Genomic DNA, 19,922 nt, shown 5'->3' on the forward strand with positions numbered 1-19,922 from the left:
ATTGGCAAGTGTGTGAAAAACGGATACATTCATGAACTGCTAGTAGGACTATAAATTGGTACAATTTTGCACTCTCTAATAAAATCTTAATTGCCCATATCATATCACCTAACAGTTCTCCTTTTCAGTATCTATCCTAGACACCTATACACAAACACTTTCATAAGTAAGCATTGCCATGATGCTATGTAAAAGCAAAGAATTGAAATCTAAATAATTATTATTATGGCAATAGTTAAACTATAGGACAAATGCACAATGGAAGGATTACATTATGCAGTACTTAAAGAAAAGATAGCTCTCTACATATCGGTAAACAAACATACCAAAAAACCAAGCAAGTTACAGAACAATACCTACAAGAGGATACCACCATCAAAAAAAAGTTCTGGAAAAAGTATACATCACATTAATAATAGTGATGACCTTCTGGGGATGTAGGATCAGGAATGGTGCTCAAAGGGTATACTTTAATTTATTTGTATAATTTGGATTTTTACCTTAAGACCATAGTGAGATGGTACTTATGCTATTAAAAATAATATATTTTTTTTGAGAGAGGGTTTCATTCTGTTGCCTGGGCTAGAGTACAGTGGCATCATCATAGCTCACTGTAACCTCAAACTCCTGGGCTCAAGTGATCCTCCTGCCTCAGCCTCCTGAGTAGCTGGGACTAAAGGTGTGAACCATTGCACTCGGCCTTAAATAATCTATTCTTTGTTTTTTTATTTTTAGAAAGAAAAGTGTTATGTGTATGTGGTTTAAAAAATCAAACTCTACAAAATATAAAAAGTAAAGTATTCCCCCTTTCCTACCCTAATCTACAGTACTATTCCCAAGGAAAAACCACTATCAACAATTTATGGTTTTTTTCCCCCCCAAATCACCATATGCAAGTAAATGGTTTCTTATGTATCTCTATCATAATGTTCTGCATATATTTGAGCATATATAATATATACTTTCTAATTGTCTATACTAAGCATTGCATAATTCTTTGATAAATAAAAGTATAAAAAAGATTTTTTTGCTTTTTGATCTGTACATGAACATACCATAGCTATTCCTACTACATTTCCTACTAAAATGTAGCCTTTCAAATACTAATTACATTGAAGAAAATAAGTTTCACATGTTCAGAAACCAAATAAAATGATTTCTCTCACCTCCTGTTGATCTTCTTGATTACAACCCAACAAGACATACACTAAAATATGTGGAAGAAGATAGATGGTCACCTTGAAATCATGCTTCATCATAATGCTACAGCAGGTGAAGATTTTACTGGCAAGATCATGCCGAACCTGTAAATTCAAATGGTTTAGAGATAGTAAGTAGTTTTATATACTGTTTCCTACTGATTAAACGTCAAAAAGTAACGTGTGATAATTTATCATGACAGAGTAATTTTTAAAGTCTTTTAAAATTTTAAAATTAATTTCTTAAAGTTAAACTTTTTATTAAATTACTTGGGTTAAAGTCATATTTTATTGGTATTACCTAACCTTTGATTTACTAACATTATTAACATGACAGAACTCATAAAATTTTAAAGTTTTTTTCTTCAAATACAAAACCTTCACTTAACAAAACCAAAAAAAAAAAAAAAAACCTAAATGAAAGATTCCAGAGCTGCAAGTAGTTATTAGGTCATTAAATATGAAATGTCTGATTTGGAATCAAAAGTTTAGTTTATTTTATCTCAAACAAGAAGCAGTATAATTAATCAAAGTATGTGCCTAAACTATCGACACAGTTTTGTCATCTTAATGGTAGCTTGTTCATGCCAGCAGTGAAGAAGCCTGGAGAGTGAGTGGTGATGAAATCATAAAAGGAATTTTCCACAGCTTTTTGAGAATTGAATATTTTTCCTTGCGAGAAGTGGTTCAAGGCATTGAAGAAGTAGTAGTCAGTTGGTGCATGATCTGATGAACATGATGGATGACGGAGAGTTTCCAAGTCCAGCCTCTGCACTTTGAACAGCCTTGTTTGTGTAACATGTGGTTGAGCATTCTCTTGCAAGAGGATTGGCCTTTCTCTATTGCCCAATTTCAGCTGCTTAATCGCAAGCATCCTCATCATTTCATCCAACTGGTTGCAGGAGACATCACCTGTAATGGACTGACCAGGTTTCATGAAGCTGTAGTGGATAATATTAATACCAGCGCTGGACCACCAAACAGACACCATTAGCTTTTTTTGATGAATATTCAGGTTTGGACTGTGTTTTAGCATTTCATCTTTATACAACCATAGTGCCAAATGCTTATGATTGTCGAAAAGAATCCATTTTTCATCACATTTAACAATATGGCATAGAAATGTTTCACCTTTATGTTGTGACAGCAAAGAAAGGTGAGCTTCGACACTGTTTTAATTCATGTGGTACCTCTATCCAGCTTCCAAATCTTGCCAATTTGTTTCAAATGGTCCAACATTGTTGGAATAGTAATGTCAAATCTTGCTGCTAATTCACATGTAGGTTGACCTGGATTCGCTTCCACTACAGCTTTCAGCTCATCATTAACCATCTTGGTCTCAGGTTGCCCATGTGGCTCATTTTCAAGATTAAAATCACCAGATCAGAACTTCTTAAACCACTGACATACTGTGGGTTCATTAGCCACAACTTTCCCAAACACTTTGTTGATATTTGGAGCTATCTGCACAGCATTGGTTCTAAGACAGAACTCACATTAGAAAATAACACAAATTTTCGACTTATCCATTGTTTCACAAAAATTGCTGTAAAAAAAATTTGAAAGATAATAATGACAAGCTTAAACCATGTATTTGCAAGACTGAAGATGTACCTTCACAATAAAAGCAAAACAATAAGTGTCAAAGTGAAATGTCAGAGATATCAACTGTCAAACTCAGTACTTAAGGAAATCAGACATTTCATACTTAATAACCTAATTCAACAGTATTCTACATTTCACACATTATATTTTCTGTGTGTTCATAAGAAAATGAGAGAAAATTTCTTGAAATTACCAGTTAAAAATTATCATAATGATATTTTAAAATACTAATTAATAGAAACGTGAATTAAAAACAAAAGTTGTAAATTTTAAATATGCCTTAAACATTTTCTTGGAACATACAGTACTTTTTTGTCTGTTAGGCATGTAAAAATCTCACTATAGGGAAACATCAGGAATATATATCTGTTTTTCCATGAAATTTCACTTTAAAATATCTTTATTTTTATTTTAGAGAAAGTTCAGATGATGGATGTTCTTTTAGAAGTGCCATTAAAAGATAATATATGTTTTGTAAAAAACTCTAGATCAGAGTTTGCAGTGAGCTGTGATCACGCCACTGCACTCTACAAGGGATGACAGAGCAAGAGAGATTCTGTGCCCAAAAAGAAAAGGTAACCCAAATGGCCAATGAATATAACTTTACCATTATGGTAATGATGAAAATGTAAATTAAATAATAAAATGTCCTTTATTTAACCTATTATGTTGCCTAAAATGTAAATGCTTGATATTTTTAAGCATTATTATTTTTAAACAGTATTATTTTATAATATAAAATGAACAAATATAATGTAATAGACATTTTACAAACACATTAAAATCAAGGCAATTTTCTTCATAAGACAATTACCTCTTTACCCAGAAACTATTAGTAACAATAAAGAAATTATTACTATTAAGTAAAAATTTTCTTAAAAATTTCTATCATTATAAGCACAAATATTTCAAGGCCTATTGTGTGCGCTATGCATTCAGATAGATGTTCTGGTTTCCTTTAGAATTTCTGTTCAGTTAACAAATTCTGAGGCCGGGCGCGGTGGCTCACGCCCGTAATCCTAGCCCTCTGGGAGGCCGAGGCGGGCGGATTGTTTGAGCTCAGGAGTTCGAGACCAGCCTGAGCAAGAGCGAGACCCCGTCTCTACTAAAAATAGAAAGAAATTATACGGACAGCTAAAAATATGTATAGAAAAATTAGCCGGGCATGGTGGCGCATGCCTGTAGTCCCAGCTACTTGGGAGGCTGAGGCAGGAGGATCGCTTGAGCCCAGGAGTCTGAGGTTGCTGTGAGCAAGGCTGACGCCACGGCACTCACTCTAGCCCGGGCAACAGAGACTCTGTCTCAAAAAAAAAAAAAAACAAATTCTGAACACGGTTTCTTACCTTTGTTATAAGATAACCTGCCCAAGATGCTGACCATTCTGCAAAGTTATTACCTAATTCACTTAAGTAAATTGGCTTCTTTACTCCAGACCAATCTGTTGACTTCTGAGAACTCTTATATCTGTAATTTTGAAAATTTTTTATTAAAAAAAATATATCATCAGTTTAGAATTTTAGTAAAGAAAGTAGAAGAAATTAGGGAGGCTAAGGCAGGAGGATCACATGAGCCCAGGAGTTCAAGGTTGCAGTGAGCTATCATTATACCACCACACTTCAGCCTGGGCAACAAAGCAAGACTGACCCTGTTTCTTAAAAAAAAAATAAAGGAAGAAAGAAAGAAATTGTATCAACTCCTTCAGTGACCACCACAGTACTGTCTTGCCTTTACTGAAATCTGGTTACAGATACCATTTGTCTAGTATCTTTCTTAAGGGTGGAGAAAGAGGTCATTCTTGCATATCCCAAGCACTTCTAAGGATTTGAGTCTGTCTCCTCCTCCTCAGATCCTTCCAACTCCATTCTTGTGTAAGAAAGACCTGTTCCTTTGAAGTTCAAGCCACCTAAGTATACTATTTTCTACCCCTCATTTTGGGCATCTACCAAACTCATTGATAACTTTAGGACATTGCCCAGTGTTTTCTTTCTTTCCCAAGTCTTACTATTATCCTACAAGACTTCAATGTCTGGCTGGAGTACTGAATCAAACCCAAAACTTCTTTGTGACTTTCTTCTCAATGGTTAGGGTTCCTTTGCTAATACAAAGAATTCTTTACCTCCAAAATCAACAATTTAGACATCTCATTCTATGCCCATGGTTCCCTACATTTCCAGTTCTTTCACACAATTACGTCAACATACCTGCTCTCTCTTGATGAGATCTTCTGTCCCTTAACCCTGATAAACTCTTCCTGATCTATAATACCTTCCTCCTTTCTTTACCTCTTTCCCCAAATAGTTTAATCTTGAATCAATCTATATGTCTGCCTTTACTAAAATGATACTCAGGCCACTGCATTGATATAGGAAAATCACTAACCTACTTACAAGATTAATGCTATACTATATATTCTTAGTCTTCAATGTCAGTGGACCTCTTATATTGCACATAAATCCTTCTAAGTTTTCATTATTAGCTCTCTTCTGTTTTCCGCAGTGGCTATTTCAAATCATCCCACTATTCTTAAATCACCTATACCAACTCCCTAACAACTTTCAGTTAATGATCTCATCTCCTATACCTCCTACTTCATAAACAAAAAACGAAACCATTGTTTCCCACAATCAAATCTGTAAACTTAGCTGGGTTCTATCCATTATTTTACCTTTCTTTCTTACCAAAAAAGAGATCTCAATCCCTCTAGCTCTAATTCCCCATCAAGGCCATGGCTCTCCCATTCTGGGTGCTCCATAGGATCTTTATTATATCAATTATCACTTTTCTTTTACATTACTTCGACATGATCCTTTCCATTTGCTCCTCAGCATTACCATTTAAACATGTTTAAATGTTCTCATCTTACAACTACATGTGTGTAGGGACATGAGTTCCTTTTGAATCATCAGTGGAAATTTAGGAAATTGACAAACATAATAAATGCCCTGTATTCAAGGTCTTCAGCAAACATACAATTCACTGTATTCCAAGTTTCTAAAAGTTGAAAAAATCCAACAAACTCCCAGTTAACCATCCTACTAAACAAGGAAAAAAATCTAAATCCTTATTTTTAATCATCACGAGTATAATTCTCTAGATGACTTTATCAAGTTTTGCAGTAAACTTAGTTAGAAAACTACTGATATTAGGGATAGGCCAGGTTCTGCCTAGTCTCATACTGATGTTTTCTACTAAAGTTATTTCTACAGTAATTTTGAATTGTAGTTGTTGTATCTGGTTTTAAAAATTAAATCTCCCAAATATATCCATCCTTCAATCGAGGTTTAGTGATTGCATATAAATAGTTCAATCAAAAAAATTTTTAAGGAAAGCATTAGAGTATAACTTCAAGACAGCAAAAACACAAATATGCTTTTAAAAACTGTATATTTCCCCAGGCCATCTGGAATAAATATCAAGCAGTCCAAGCTATAAAACTGACCTACTGGCAAACCTGGTATTTTAGTGTTTCATACAAAAGGCTTCCTACAAAAGGAGGTCAACTCCACTGAAACTGCCCTCCATCAACCTCTTATTTTTCTGATACACCAATTTCAATGAGTAGATCCCAGCTAGGTAGGTCTCCTAACTTCCACTATTGAGGAACCATCTGAGAGGTTCCTTTAACCTCTAGAAGTAGACAAGAATTCTCTATTTGGGAGACTGAGGCAGGATTGCTTGAGGCCAGCAGTTCGAGACAAGCTTGGGTAACATAATAAGATCCCATCATTAAAAGAAAAAAAAAATCTTTTAAAATTAATCCGGGGTGGTGGCATGCATCTGTGGTCCCAGCTACTTGGGAGGCTGAGGTGGGAGGATCAATCACTCAAACCTAGGAGTTTGAGGTTACAGTGAGGAATGATTGAGCCACTGCATTCCAGGTCTAGTGACAGAGTGAGACCCCATCTTAGAGTGAGACCCCATCAGAAGAAGAAGGAGAAGAAGAGGAGGAAGAAGAGGAGGAGAAGAAGGAGAAGAAGAGGGGGTGAAAAAAAAAAGGGAAGAAGAATTCTCATTGCTTTGATAAGATCATTCTTGTAAATGACCACTTAAAAGTTGATTCTTATGAAAGAATAACAAGTAGGCAGAAAATATCAGTTTCTTATGAAATATTTAATTCAATTACAAATAGGCAGAAATGTTGGGCTTCTAATTCTTATGAAGTAGACAATAGCCAGCCCCACAAATTCCTCCCAAAATTCAAGGAATTTATTCAACAAGTTAGAATTGAATGATTATTGAGTGTCAACTAAATGTCAGGTACTCTGCTAGGTACTTTTTAATATTATCTCCTTTATTACTAACAATGATCATACAAAATAGGTAAAATTATCCACGTTTTCAACATTAAAAAATTGAGATTTGGAAATGTTAAATAACTTGCTCTAGACTTCAGATCTAGAAAATGCAGAGCCAAGATTCAAACCTAGGTCTATGCAATTCCAAAGGCCATAAACTTTCCAGTAGGTTACAGAAATTCTTAAACATCTAAATGTGCTATATAAAATATAGAATAAATAAATGGGAGAAATGTGGAGTCCTCAAGAAAGAAAACCCAAATTTTAATTTTAGACTTTAACTTTATATTAATAAATCACATCTTTAATGATGCTAGTCATAAGAAATGTTTAAAAGGTTTCTAAATATAAAAAAATTATCTAGCAAATATATATGCATACCTCAGTGCTTTTATAAAGTATTTTAGTACAATTCAAGCACTTTACTAAGGCTCAAAGAAGCAATTTTTCCAAGGTCATGTATCTAATAAACCTGTGACCTAGAGTACTGAAAATTACAGTTTCTAATAATAATTCATAATTTTATGGATTTTTTAAAATATAAAATGCTTCAAGAATTTGCATGTCATCCTTGCACATTTAATCAATCCTAACAAAGTTATTTAAATTGAAAGAAGATTAGAAAATACTTTTTCAAAAGTAGAGGGTAAAAACATATTTATGAAGAGAAATTAGGAGCAATGAAAATCTTTAACACATTGACTGCCACACTAAAAAAAAATTTTTTTCCTTGGGGTCACAGTGTTTTATTATGAAAATAGAATAAAAACTTTGAAAACAAAACAATCCTTTCTAATTTAATGAAAAATGTTATTTTTTATTATTTTCTGTGCATGACTTATATGCAATTAAATTGTCAATATTAATTGTAACAATAAGAATATCGAAAAGAAAGATTGTCATGAACCAACTACAGGGCTTTGCCCAGGGGGCCACCCATCACGTGACATGTATGCTACAGCATGGCAGCATGAGATACCTGCACAGCATGCGGCTCTAAAGGTAGAGACCTGTGAGTTACATATGCTTCACGAGATCCCAGGCTCAAAACAAGTGTGAGTTAAACACAACTCACATGGCAGTTAATGTATTAATAGGGGTTACTAAAGGCTTTTGGACAAGATTTAAACTCTAAATGTCTATATTAATTATAATTATACCTATCAAAAGTTTAAACTCATATTCAGCTTAAAGTAGACTCTTTCAAAATAGTTGAATTCAAAAACATATCAATCCTTTTAACTTCAGTGAATTTGTCTAAATACTTAAAATTGTAGAATTTAACCCAACAAGCAGCCTGTACTTCTCATTTTGACAAGATTATAATTATAAATCAAAGTGAAAAATACATATAAGATAGACAAAATATTTTTAATGCTAAAAAACTGTATCAAAAATAAAGTTAAAAACAATTTTATTAAAGTAGTTCAAATAAGCCCTCATACCTAGTATTTAGATGAGGTTCTAGTATTTCCCGAACGTGCTCAGGAAATCTCTTCCACAACTGATGACCTGGGCCGTTGGTCTCCATCTCTCTACAGTCATAAATAGAAAGTAACTCCTACAAATACATATTTTACATTTGTAAGTCCACAGTGAAGCAGATAAACCTTTATCTTCATATTCATGAATGTCCTACATATTATAGTTATAAAAATACAGCCATAACTTGTTTTATTGTACTTCACTTTACTGTGCTTCAGAGATACTGTGTTTTTTACAAATTAAAGGTTTTGGCAACCCTATGTGGAGCAAGTCTATTGGTGCCATTTTTCTAACAGCATATGCTTACTTCGTGTCTCTGTGTCACATCTGGTAATTCTCATAATACTTCAAACTTTATTATTATATCAGTTATGGTGATCTGTGGTCAGTGATCTTTGAGTTACCATTGTAATTGTTTGGGGCTTCACAAGTCCTGCCCATAAACCAGAGAACTTAATCAATAAAAGTTGTGTGTGTTTTGACTGTTCCACCGACCAGCCATTCCCCATCTCCTCAGGGCTTCCTATTCTGAGACACAACAATGTTTGAAATTAGGTCAAATAATAACCCTACAAGGGCCTCTAAATGTTCAAGTGAAAGGAAGAGTCACGTGTCCCTCACTTTAAATCAAATGCTAGAAAATTAAGCTCAGCGCGGAAAGCATATTGAAAGCTGAGATAGGCAAAAAAGCCTCTTATGCCAGTTAGCAAGTGTGAATGCAAAGGAAAAGTTCTTGAAGGAAATTATAGTAAAAGTGCTACTTCAGTGAACATATCAATGGCAAAAATTGAAACTGCCTTCTTGCTGAGATAGAGATAGAAGATCAAACTAGCCACACATTCCCTAAAAACTAAAGCCTAATCTAGAGTAAAGTCCTAATTCTCTTCAATTCCACGAAAGCTGAGAAAGGTAAAGAAGTTGCAGAAGAAAAGTTTAAAGCTAGGAGAGGTTGGTTCATGAGGTTTAAGTTAAGAAGCTGTCTCCGTAACATAAAAGTTCAAGGTGAAACAGCAAGTGTTGATATAGAAGCTGAACCAAGATTTCCACAAGATCCAGCTAAAATCATTGATCAAAGTGGCTACTCTAAATAACAGATTTTCAATGTAAATCAAACAGCCTTCTGTTAGAAGAAGATGCCATCTAGGACTTTTATAGCTAGAGAGGAGGCTTCAAAGCTTCAAAGGACAGGCTGATTCTTTTGCTAAGGGCTAATGCAACCGGTAACTTTAAGTTGAAGCCAAAGTTCATTCACTATTCTGAAAATCCTGAAGCCGTTAGGAATTACAATACATTTACTCTGTCTGTGCTCTATAAATGGAACAACAAAGCCTGGATGACAGCACATTTCTTTGTGGCATGGTTTGTTGACTATTTTAAGCCCACTGTTGAGCCCTACTGCTCATAATAAAAGATTACATTCAAAATATTTTTGCTCTATGTTTTTAAGTGAAAATGTGAAGATATATGATCTAATAAAATTTCTTAAGGGAGTGTTTAATCCTCAAAAAAAGAAAAAAATTATGGCTCACTGACAATGCACCTGGTCACTCAAGAGCCCTGATGGAGATGTACAAAGAGATTAATGCTGTTTTCACGCTTGCTAACATAACGTCCCTTCTGCAGCCCATGGATCAAGGAATAATTTTGAATTTCAGGTCTTATTATTCAGGAAATACATTTCATAAGGCCCTAGCTGCCATAGTTACTGATTCCTCAGATGGATCTGGGCAAAGCAAATAGAAAACCTTCTAAAAAAGATTCACCATTCTGGATATCATTAAGAACATTCATAATTCATGGGAGAAAGTCAAAATTTCAACATTAACAGGAATTTGGAAGAAGTTGATTCCAACCCTCATGGACTCTGAGTGGTTCAAGATTGCAGTGGAGGAAATAACTGCAAAAGACATGGTAGAAATAGAAAGAGAACTACAACTAGAAGTAGAGCCTACAGATGTGACTGCATGCTGCCTTCTCATGATCAAACTTGAATAGATGAGGAGTTGCTGCTTCTTATGGATGAGCAAAGAAAGTGGTTTCATGAGATGGAATCTACCCTGGTAAAGATGATATGAACGTTGTTGAAATGAGAAGAAAGGAATTAGAATATTACATAACCGTAATTGATTAAGCAGTAGCTGTGTATGAGAGTACTGACTATAATTTGGAAAGAAGTTCTACTGTGGGTAAAATGCTATCAAACGGCATTGAACGTTACAGAGAAATCTTTTGTGAAAGGAAGAGCTAATCGACATGGCAAACTTTGTTGTTGTTTTATATTAAGAAATTGCCACAGCCACCCTAACCTTCAGCAACTACCACCCTGATTAGTTAGCAGCTGTCAACATTGGAGGCAAGACGTTCCACCAACAAAAAGATTATCACTTGCTGAAGGCTCAGGATCATTACCATTTTTTAGCAATAATGTACTTTTAAACTAAGGTACACTGTTTCTTTAGCCATAATGCTATTGTACACTTAACAGACTATAGTACAGCGTAAATGTAACTTTTATATGCACCAGGAAAGCAAAATTCTTTAAGACTTGCTTCATTGAGATAGTCACTTTATCGCAATGGTCTGGAACCGAACCTCTAATATCTCAGAGGTATGCTTAAACACAGAAAAATAAACAAAATTTTAAAATTTTGGAGCTTTGAACTTCCTTAGGATATTTACTTCAATGCCTAGAACCAAAGTAACTTACTTAAGGTCACAAAGTTGAGGCAGTAGAATACACTTGTGTATACATATGAAAAATTTGAAAGTAGCTATAATAATCTGTTAAGAAGATATGCTTCTGTAATTTCTAAAATGTTTATCATGAATTTGTATTACTTTGATAATTAAGAGAAACAGGAATTTCAGAAGTACAGAATCTACAACTTTCTTACTTGAATTCAATAATGTAAAGCCAAAAGTGACTAAATGCACTCTTACTTGAATGGCATAAGCAGCTGAATCTTGAGCTCGGCTGTTATCTGCATATGCAAGATAAGCTCTTGTCAGCTCCATTAATAATCCATAGGCAAAGCTTGAATCTTCTACTCCAGTCTCAATAAAAACAAACATACCAAAAAAATTCAAGGATAATCGGTATAAATTTTCTTAAGGTATACTGTTTCCTTTATGGTGAATTTAACTTAGTTGTCTAAGCGGATTTAACTTAGAAAAAGGAAAGGACAGTGAGGTTCAAATTAAGTTTGATATCAAGGCTAAAATATAATCTGTAGCTAAGAAGGCAAAATCTAAAGCTTTTTATGCTATTTCTAAAGTATATTACAATACAACTTTTGCATAGACTTGACAATTTGCATTTTTTGTTTTTTAATTCTTAAAAAAGCAAATTGCATATACCATTTCCTAAATTGCTTTCTGTAGAGCCTAAGAGTCACTTGAGAAACCCTAAGATATAATCTTAATATACACGTATGTTATAAACTCTTGGAGATGTACTCTTGGAGATTCACAATGCACACTGATACATTAGAAGTTCTGTTTGGCCGGGTGCGGTGGCTCACGCCTGTAACCCTAGCACTCTGGGAGGCCGAGGCGGGTGGATCGCTCGAGGTCAGGAGTTTGAGGCCAGCCTGAGCAAGAACGAGACCCCGTCTCTACTAAAAATAGAAAGAAATTATTTGGACAGCTAAAAATATATATAGAAAAAAATTAGCCGGGCATGGTGGCACATGCCTGTAGTCCCAGCTACTTGGGAGGCTGAGACAGAAGGATTGCTTAAGCCCAGGAGTTTGAGGTTGCTGTGAGCGAGGCTGACACCATGGCACTCTAGCCAGGGCAACAGAGCGAGACTCTGTCTCAAAAAAAAAAAAAAAAAAAATTCTGTTTAATTTTGTTCTACATGGATTTCCCAAACTCATCTGACTATAAAAACTTCTCTATACACATACTATTGTAATAACCTGGGACACTAGTTTCCCATGGAAACACTAGCAATAGTGTTTAAACAGTAATATTTAAATAATTAATTAGGCTTTAAATATTGCCATAATTATTTAGGAAGCTTTATCCACAGAAACACAACACGCTAGATTGGGATCCAACTTTATTGCTTTTGGCTAACAGTCTCTGCAATAGCAATAAGAAATAAACTCAGAAGTTACCTAAACTGTCAGGTTTAGATAAAGTTATGATTAAAGATAAGCCGAATACTTCTTTGTAAATGGACGCCTCAGTAGAACAGAGAACTCTTTTTGTCATTTCAAATTACCATTACTTACCACAAATGTAAAATCTTTTCCTTGAGTTTCAGTTGTTGAGAAATCTAATCGACCTGGATCTATTGCCCCCAGTTCCCCTAAACATTCCCCACAGAGTAGTCGAGCTTGAGAGTTTGCATCTTGGCAACCTTTCAAAAGCACTGTCACCAACTGTGAGATAACGGGTTCTACTGTTTCACTATCTGTTGCATATTTTATCAGTTTTTCCTAAAATAAAAGTAGAAAGAAAATTTATATGTAACTTCTAGAAACTAGTATATTTTCCTAAACTATAAAGCTAAAAATATTAAGAAATATCTAACATAAATATTGACAAAATTAAATTCCTGTACCTACAATCTTTTCAGCTAGTTTTTGATAAGTTCACATAATAGTTCACAATATGTTGTGTACAATTAGAACCATTAAGTGTGTTTGAAAGTCTTAATCATTAGTCCATTAAACAAATAGCTACTGTGCATTATTACATTGGTATACAAAAATGAGTAAGACAAAGTCTTATCCCAAGTTCAGTCTCACAGGAAAACACACATGTAAACAAATAATTAAAATATCATACGGTATATACAATAACAAATATATTTACAAGTTAAAGAAGCAAGGAAGATGATGAAAAAGAACTGGGTAACTTTTCAAGTACAACAGACAGTAAATAAGTCAAGGAGGAACAACTATTACGTAAAACAAGAAGATTTAAAAGTGAATAAAAACTAATAAAGAAGGAAAAAAAGATATGGAAAAAGGGTTCTGTGGAGATGGAAAAAAAGACATAGGAAGAAAGAGGTAGCCTAATTAAAAATATGCTGATTTTTTTTCATTGATCTCATGATGCTGTAATGAATAAAATGTTAAGAAGAGACTATTCTTAAGCCAGTGAAGCTTTAGATATTATACTTGTGTGACCAATTTATTAATAGAACCATTTCATTTATATTATTTTCTTTCTAGCAAAAGTAAAGCATATGTAAGCATCTCAAACTCTATGTTAGAACCATGATCAGTAATACAAATTAGAGTGATATATTTCAAAAGAAAAATAAAAAAGATATTTAATCTCATCTAAAATCTTCAATAGTCAATTTCTTAAATAACAATACAGGTTAATTCAGCCATAAAGACCTAAAAAAAAGTCCTAGTAATTAGTAAAAAGTAAAAAAAGTAGACATTTATTCACTTGCTAAAGGTAGAAAATAAAGAAAAGAACACTTTTTTGGTTTTTTTTTTGAGACAGAGTCTCACTCTGTTGCCTGGGCTAGAGTGCCATAGCATCAGCCTAGCTCACAGCAACCTCAAACTCCTGGGCTCAAGCGATTCTTCTGCCTCAGCCTCCCAGGTAGCTGGGACTACAGGCACGAGCCACCATGCCCCGCTAATTTTTTCTATTTTTAGTTATTTGGCTAATTTCTTTCTATTTATAGTAGAGACAGGGTCTTGTCTTGCTCAGGCTGCTCTCGAACTCCTGAGCTCAAGCAATCCTCCTGCCTCGGCCTCCCAGAGTCCTAGGATTACAGGGGTGAGCCACCGCACCCGGCCTAGAAAAGGACACTTTAGTTGCCACAATAAATGTAGTTCATATTCAAGGCAATACATATTATGAAATACTAAATGAGAAATTTAAATATATACTTATCTCGCAGGTGCTCAAAAATATTTTCACTTTATTTTACACTTCAAGGTTAAACTGAGTTTTATTTTTAAGCAAAAAATATTAATTCCAAGAGAATTTTTAAATGAGCATGTATTCAAGGCATCTATTTTAAATGGCTTTTTAATATATGGATCCAATTTTATCATTTTCCAAATGGCTAACCAGTTAACAAAACAAAACAAAAATTCATGTGTGTCCCAGTTATCTGAAATATCTCTTTTATCACATACTAAATGTCCATATGTACTTGGCTCTATTTCTGGACCTTGTGTTCTTTCCCACTGGTGTGTTTATTCATGCACCAGTATCTCTGTTATAATAATAGTGGCTATATTGTATATTAATATCTCCTAGGGCTACTATACTCTCACAGTTTTTTAGGGGGGCAGGGCCCTAGCTACTTTTACATGTTTATTTTTGTATATGAACATTACTATGAACCTTCTAGTTAAAAAAAAACCTTGGCAGTTTTATTGGGATTGAATTATACTTATAAATTAATTTAGGGAGAACTGAAATCTTTAAAATATTGAGTTACCCTACCCAATAATAAGGGATGCTTTCCATTTGTTTAAATCTCACCTTTTTGTCTCTCAGAAGTGTTTCAAAGTTTCCTCTTAACAGTTTATATATTTCCTGTTAAGCTTATTCCCAACCATATTACCTTTTCTTACTGCTATTGTAAATGGGGTTTTGGAAAAAAATTTTCTACCTGGTTATTGCTTGTTATATGAAAATTATTGATTTTTATTTTTAAGAGACAGGTCACTCTGATGCCCAGGCTGGAGTGTGGCACAATCATAGCTCACTGCAGCCTCAAACTCCTGGGTTCAAGCAATCTTCCCACCTCAGCCTTCGGAGTAGCTGGGACAATAGGGAGGCCACCAAGTTTGGCTAAAATTATTGATTTTCATATGTTAATTTCATATCCTCTACTTTACTGAATTCATTTGTTGTCTTGAGTCAGTTTTATCAATAATTCTCTAACCTTTCCCAGGTATATTAGCAAATCATCTGTAAATAGAGATAGTTTTGTATTTTTTCCAATTCTTATGCTTCTGATTGCCTTCTCTTACCTAAATTCATTGGCCAATATCTCCAACTAAATATTAAATAGTAGTGGAGATAACAGGAAAGTGCTTTTAGTGGGAATGTTTCTTGTTTCCCATTAAGTAGGTGTATATATGTACATATACATATGTACATATCTATACACATAAACATGTATATATACATATATGTATACATTTATTATTTATTAAGGTAGTATATATCAATTTCTGTTTTCTTCAGTGTTTTCATTTGAAGTGGGCAATGAAATTTGTCAAAGTCTATTTCAGCATCTGTGGAAGATTTTTCTCTTTAGATCTATTAATAAGTATAATGAATTATATCAATGGATGCTAAACTCGAACTATCTTTGCGATCCTGGAATAAAACCCAACTGGTCACAAGATATTTTCTTAATGTGAAATTGAATTCTATTTGATATTTTATTTAGAATTTTTTACATTGATATTCATAAGTGATAATGATCTTTAATTTTATTGAGCTACCTTTTTTTTTTTGGACACAGAGTCTCACTTTGTTGCCCAGGCTAGAGTGAGTGCCGGGGCGTCAGCCTAGCTCACAGCAACCTCAAACTCCTGGGCTTAAGCGATCCTACTGCCTCAGCCTCCCGAGTAGCTGGGACTACAGGCATGCGCCACCAAGCCCAGCTAATTTTTTCTATATATATTTTCAGCTGTCCAAATCATTTCTTTCTATTTTTGGTAGAGACGGGGTCTCACTCTTGCTCAGGCTGGTCTCAAACTCCTGACCTTGAGTGATCCACCCGCCTCGGCCTCCCAGAGTGCTAGGATTACAGGCGTGAGCCACCGCGCCCGGCCTGAGCTACCTTTTTTAAGTTTAGTGAACACTGTTATATATTGCTCCTTTTTAAAAAAATTGGAAGTTTTCTTTCATTTTCCATGGTCTGGAAAAATCTGAACACCATTGAGGCTGTCTGGTTTTTGAAGATTTGATAAAAATCCCCCTGTGAAACCGTTTGGGTCTGGTGCTTTCCTGTGGATGAAGTTCTTTTATAATATTCTCAGTTGGGTGTAGTGGCTCACACCTGTAATCCTAGCACTGTGGAAGGCTGAGGCAGGAGGACTGTTTGAGGAGCTCAAGACCAGCCTGGGCAACATAGCAAGACCCCATCTCTACAAAAAAATTTAAAAATCAGCCAGGCTTGGTGATTTTTAACTACTTGGGAGGCTGAGACAGAAGGATCACCTGAGCCCAGGAGTTCAAGGGTGCAGTGAGCTATGGATCGCAACACTGCACTCTAGCCTTGGCAGCAGAGCAAGATGCTGTCTTAAACAAAGTTTAAATTAAGCAAAATTAAAAATTCTGTTCCTGAGTCATATATTTCAAGTGGTCGAGAGAACCACATGTAGCTAATGGTTACTGTTGGACAATACAGATATAGAATATTTTCATTCTCAAAGAAAGTTCCTTTTGACAGTGCTATTCTGGAGCTTAATTCAATTGTCTTTAACTTTGATGTTCCTTTGATGTAATCTCCTATTTCATTCTCTCTTTAGTCCCAGGTGTTTTGGGCTGGTATTTGCTGGGGTATGGTTTGGAAGACATGCGTCTCTGGATTCTTCTTCTTTTCTTATCTCCCTATGGATCCTCCAAGCCTTCTTGCCTCTAGTTTTTTTTCTTACCAACCTACAGTAAATTTATTCAGCTAGATATAAATGCTAAACTAAATCAATTCTTACTTTAAAGAATCCTATAATAATATATGGCCATTATATCATAATCAATCTACTCAATCTGACCTTTAAGACTCCTGCAAATACACTTTCCTTCTTATCTTACTTAGGTAATCTATTAGTACTGGGGCTTCACATTGAAGGAACCCTTGTCAGGCAATTACCAGATGTGATTTATCTTTTGTGACCCCGGTGGCAAAAATGGGGCAGCTGTGGCTTGTCCCTAAAAGTGTAAGAAATCTTGAGTTCTTAGATTTTGTCACTTACACCTAGGAAATGATGACCGAGATGACATTTCCTTGTGTTAGATCATGACTAAGCCATATGCTTGGAAATAACCTGAACAAGAAAACCTTTACGCCAAGAGGAGAGAACTTTTGTTATTCATAAGTCTCTACATTAAATTTAAAAGACAGAAGCCCTTTAAGTTATCTGGAACCCAGGTCAAGGTTTGGGAAAAGGGGCAAGAACAGGGTAGTTTCTTGTAGTTTAGTGTAGAAATTGAGGCTATAACATTGATAATGCAGATCCATAATCAGGAAGACATTAAACCTAAACTAGAGGAGATTCAATCTGGTAGAATCATCTCTACACTGCCTGCTACCCACATTGGTTATACAAGTTCACTGCCCCAGAAACCATGTACTTATTACCATCATATATATCTTTTGTCCTAAGTGCTTGCTTCTATCATGAAAAGAAATATAACCCAGTTTTGTAACCCAGTAACTCATGAGGGTCTTAGGCTCTCACATCTTACCATATGGGTTCTTGGCATACAAAAATGAGTAACTCAATTAAATTTTTTACTATATATATATTTACAGGAGGAGTCTGACGTTGTAAATACCAGTTTTCACTATCATCAAGTTTAGGGATAATCTTCATTATGTTACTAAAGAAAAGAATAATGTTCACTGGCCCCTTGAAAAAGTAAAGTTAAAAATTTAGCTTTATTACTGACATTTTATATGACAGATATCTATGGGAGATATGTAAGAAGACTCACATAAACTGCTGCTATACAAACATATACATTGTTATTTAGGAAGATGCAGTAACCTAAAATATAACCATCAAATCATGACCCTTCAAAAACAACAAAAAAAATGCAAATCTCTAAGATTCAAAGGACATTTTTGACATAAGATGTCAAAGGACATCTCATGGATTACTGATTCTCAATCAGATTTGATAATCTAGGTAAAATAAAAATTACTTCTTTCATTGAATCTACTAAATCTCAAACAAAAATACCAATCTGTCATCTTTTCTTTAAACCTCCAACCCTTCCTTGCTATAGTTTTCTACTTTTATCAGCTTAACATACCTGATTTTTATACAAGGTTTCCTTCAAGCTTGTAAGAGCATGAATACGAACATCTACATTTTCATGTTGAATCGCCTTCATAGATAGCTGAAGAGTTGTTTGAAGATCAGTACTCTCAGAGGTCTCCTACACAAAGGGCACAGAAAGACATCCCTTATTAACTATTTTAACAACAATTTCCAAAAGGGCTGAATTCCCTATATAATTACCACTAATTAAACTATACTCCAATAAAATCAGTTTAAAAAATAATAAAATTTCCATCACTTCCTTTGTATAGTATATATCATTTTTAGTAATTCTCTGGGAAAAGGATTTCATTCTAAAATCTTCAGGCCTAGAGAAAAATTTTATACCAACTAAATAAGAATTTACTTATCTAAAATAAATGCTTCTTGACAAGAAGTTTCCCTTAATTTACAGAGAGCTACTTAATTTTCTTGAACCAGGCCTATGGATTACGTAGGTATTTCACTCCTTCCTTTCACTACCTAAGTTCAGGCATCCCACTTTCTGCCCTGAAGTGCTATGTAATCACCATAAATACCTTCATAATTTCAAAGAGGTCACTAGACTTCAAGATACTGGAACTATAGATTATTCTCCTTCTAAAGCTCAGGAATCATTTCAGATCTGACATTTCTATACCGTGGTTTGTAGCACAGTAAAACTAAAATCATCCCACAGCTTTTCTTTTTTCTCTCAGGGCATTCAGCTGTGGCAGCTTCTTCTTTTGGGACTGCAAGTAAGGACACATTGACCTGAGTAGTAAAGGCACAAGAACTGTATTCTTTGCTCTCTGTTCTATCTAATGCTATTATATCTTTAATCTAAACGCTAAAACTTCTCACCAAAAGTCACAGATTCATGGTAGCATTATCTGCTCTTCAGGAATTAGCTATCAGAATAGGACTATACTATCCCTAGATATGATTCTAAAGGATCTTTACTCAATGTATTAGAATTTGGGAACAATTTTATATCAATGATTTCCTAAACCATAAATAAAAAATTAAATACCTTTCTATATTCCTGGAGAACTGCTTTTATCTTTTTTAATTCTGGATGATCAGGTAAAAAATATATTTCATGAAGAAAATCTTGCACAGCATCCCTAATAGTTGGAATAAAAAGAATTATTTGACAAGAATATGGATACTAAAAAAATGAAAAGCAAAGTGAAACTAACACTGACTTAACTCACACTTATAAGTGCCAGCTGATTAGTAACATGCAAGTATTCTTCCTAACCATATCTAAGATGCTCAGGTAAATTAATAGTGGCAAATAACCACACCTAAGAAAATCATCCTATGATAGTCTGTTACATTGGTGGCCCTCAATAAACCATGCTTCT

General features: G+C 34.5%; 1 protein-coding gene across 1 annotated transcript in view; it reads right to left on the reverse strand.

The window, feature by feature from the left end:
• ATR (ATR serine/threonine kinase) overlaps positions 1 to 19,922 on the reverse strand; it is a 115,129-nt gene that overhangs the window by 52,070 nt on the left and 43,137 nt on the right. Inside the window, exons 20-26 of the mRNA XM_045539389.1 lie at positions 19,586 to 19,679; positions 18,566 to 18,691; positions 12,823 to 13,029; positions 11,525 to 11,638; positions 8,545 to 8,660; positions 4,148 to 4,268; positions 1,167 to 1,304 (exon numbers count right to left, since the gene is read on the reverse strand). Of these exons, the coding sequence (XP_045395345.1) occupies positions 1,167 to 1,304; positions 4,148 to 4,268; positions 8,545 to 8,660; positions 11,525 to 11,638; positions 12,823 to 13,029; positions 18,566 to 18,691; positions 19,586 to 19,679 (916 nt within the window). The remainder of the gene's footprint in view (positions 1 to 1,166; positions 1,305 to 4,147; positions 4,269 to 8,544; positions 8,661 to 11,524; positions 11,639 to 12,822; positions 13,030 to 18,565; positions 18,692 to 19,585; positions 19,680 to 19,922) is intronic.

Source organism: Lemur catta, chromosome 1 (assembly GCF_020740605.2).
Source record: "Lemur catta isolate mLemCat1 chromosome 1, mLemCat1.pri, whole genome shotgun sequence".
Taxonomy (NCBI): domain Eukaryota; kingdom Metazoa; phylum Chordata; class Mammalia; order Primates; family Lemuridae; genus Lemur; species Lemur catta.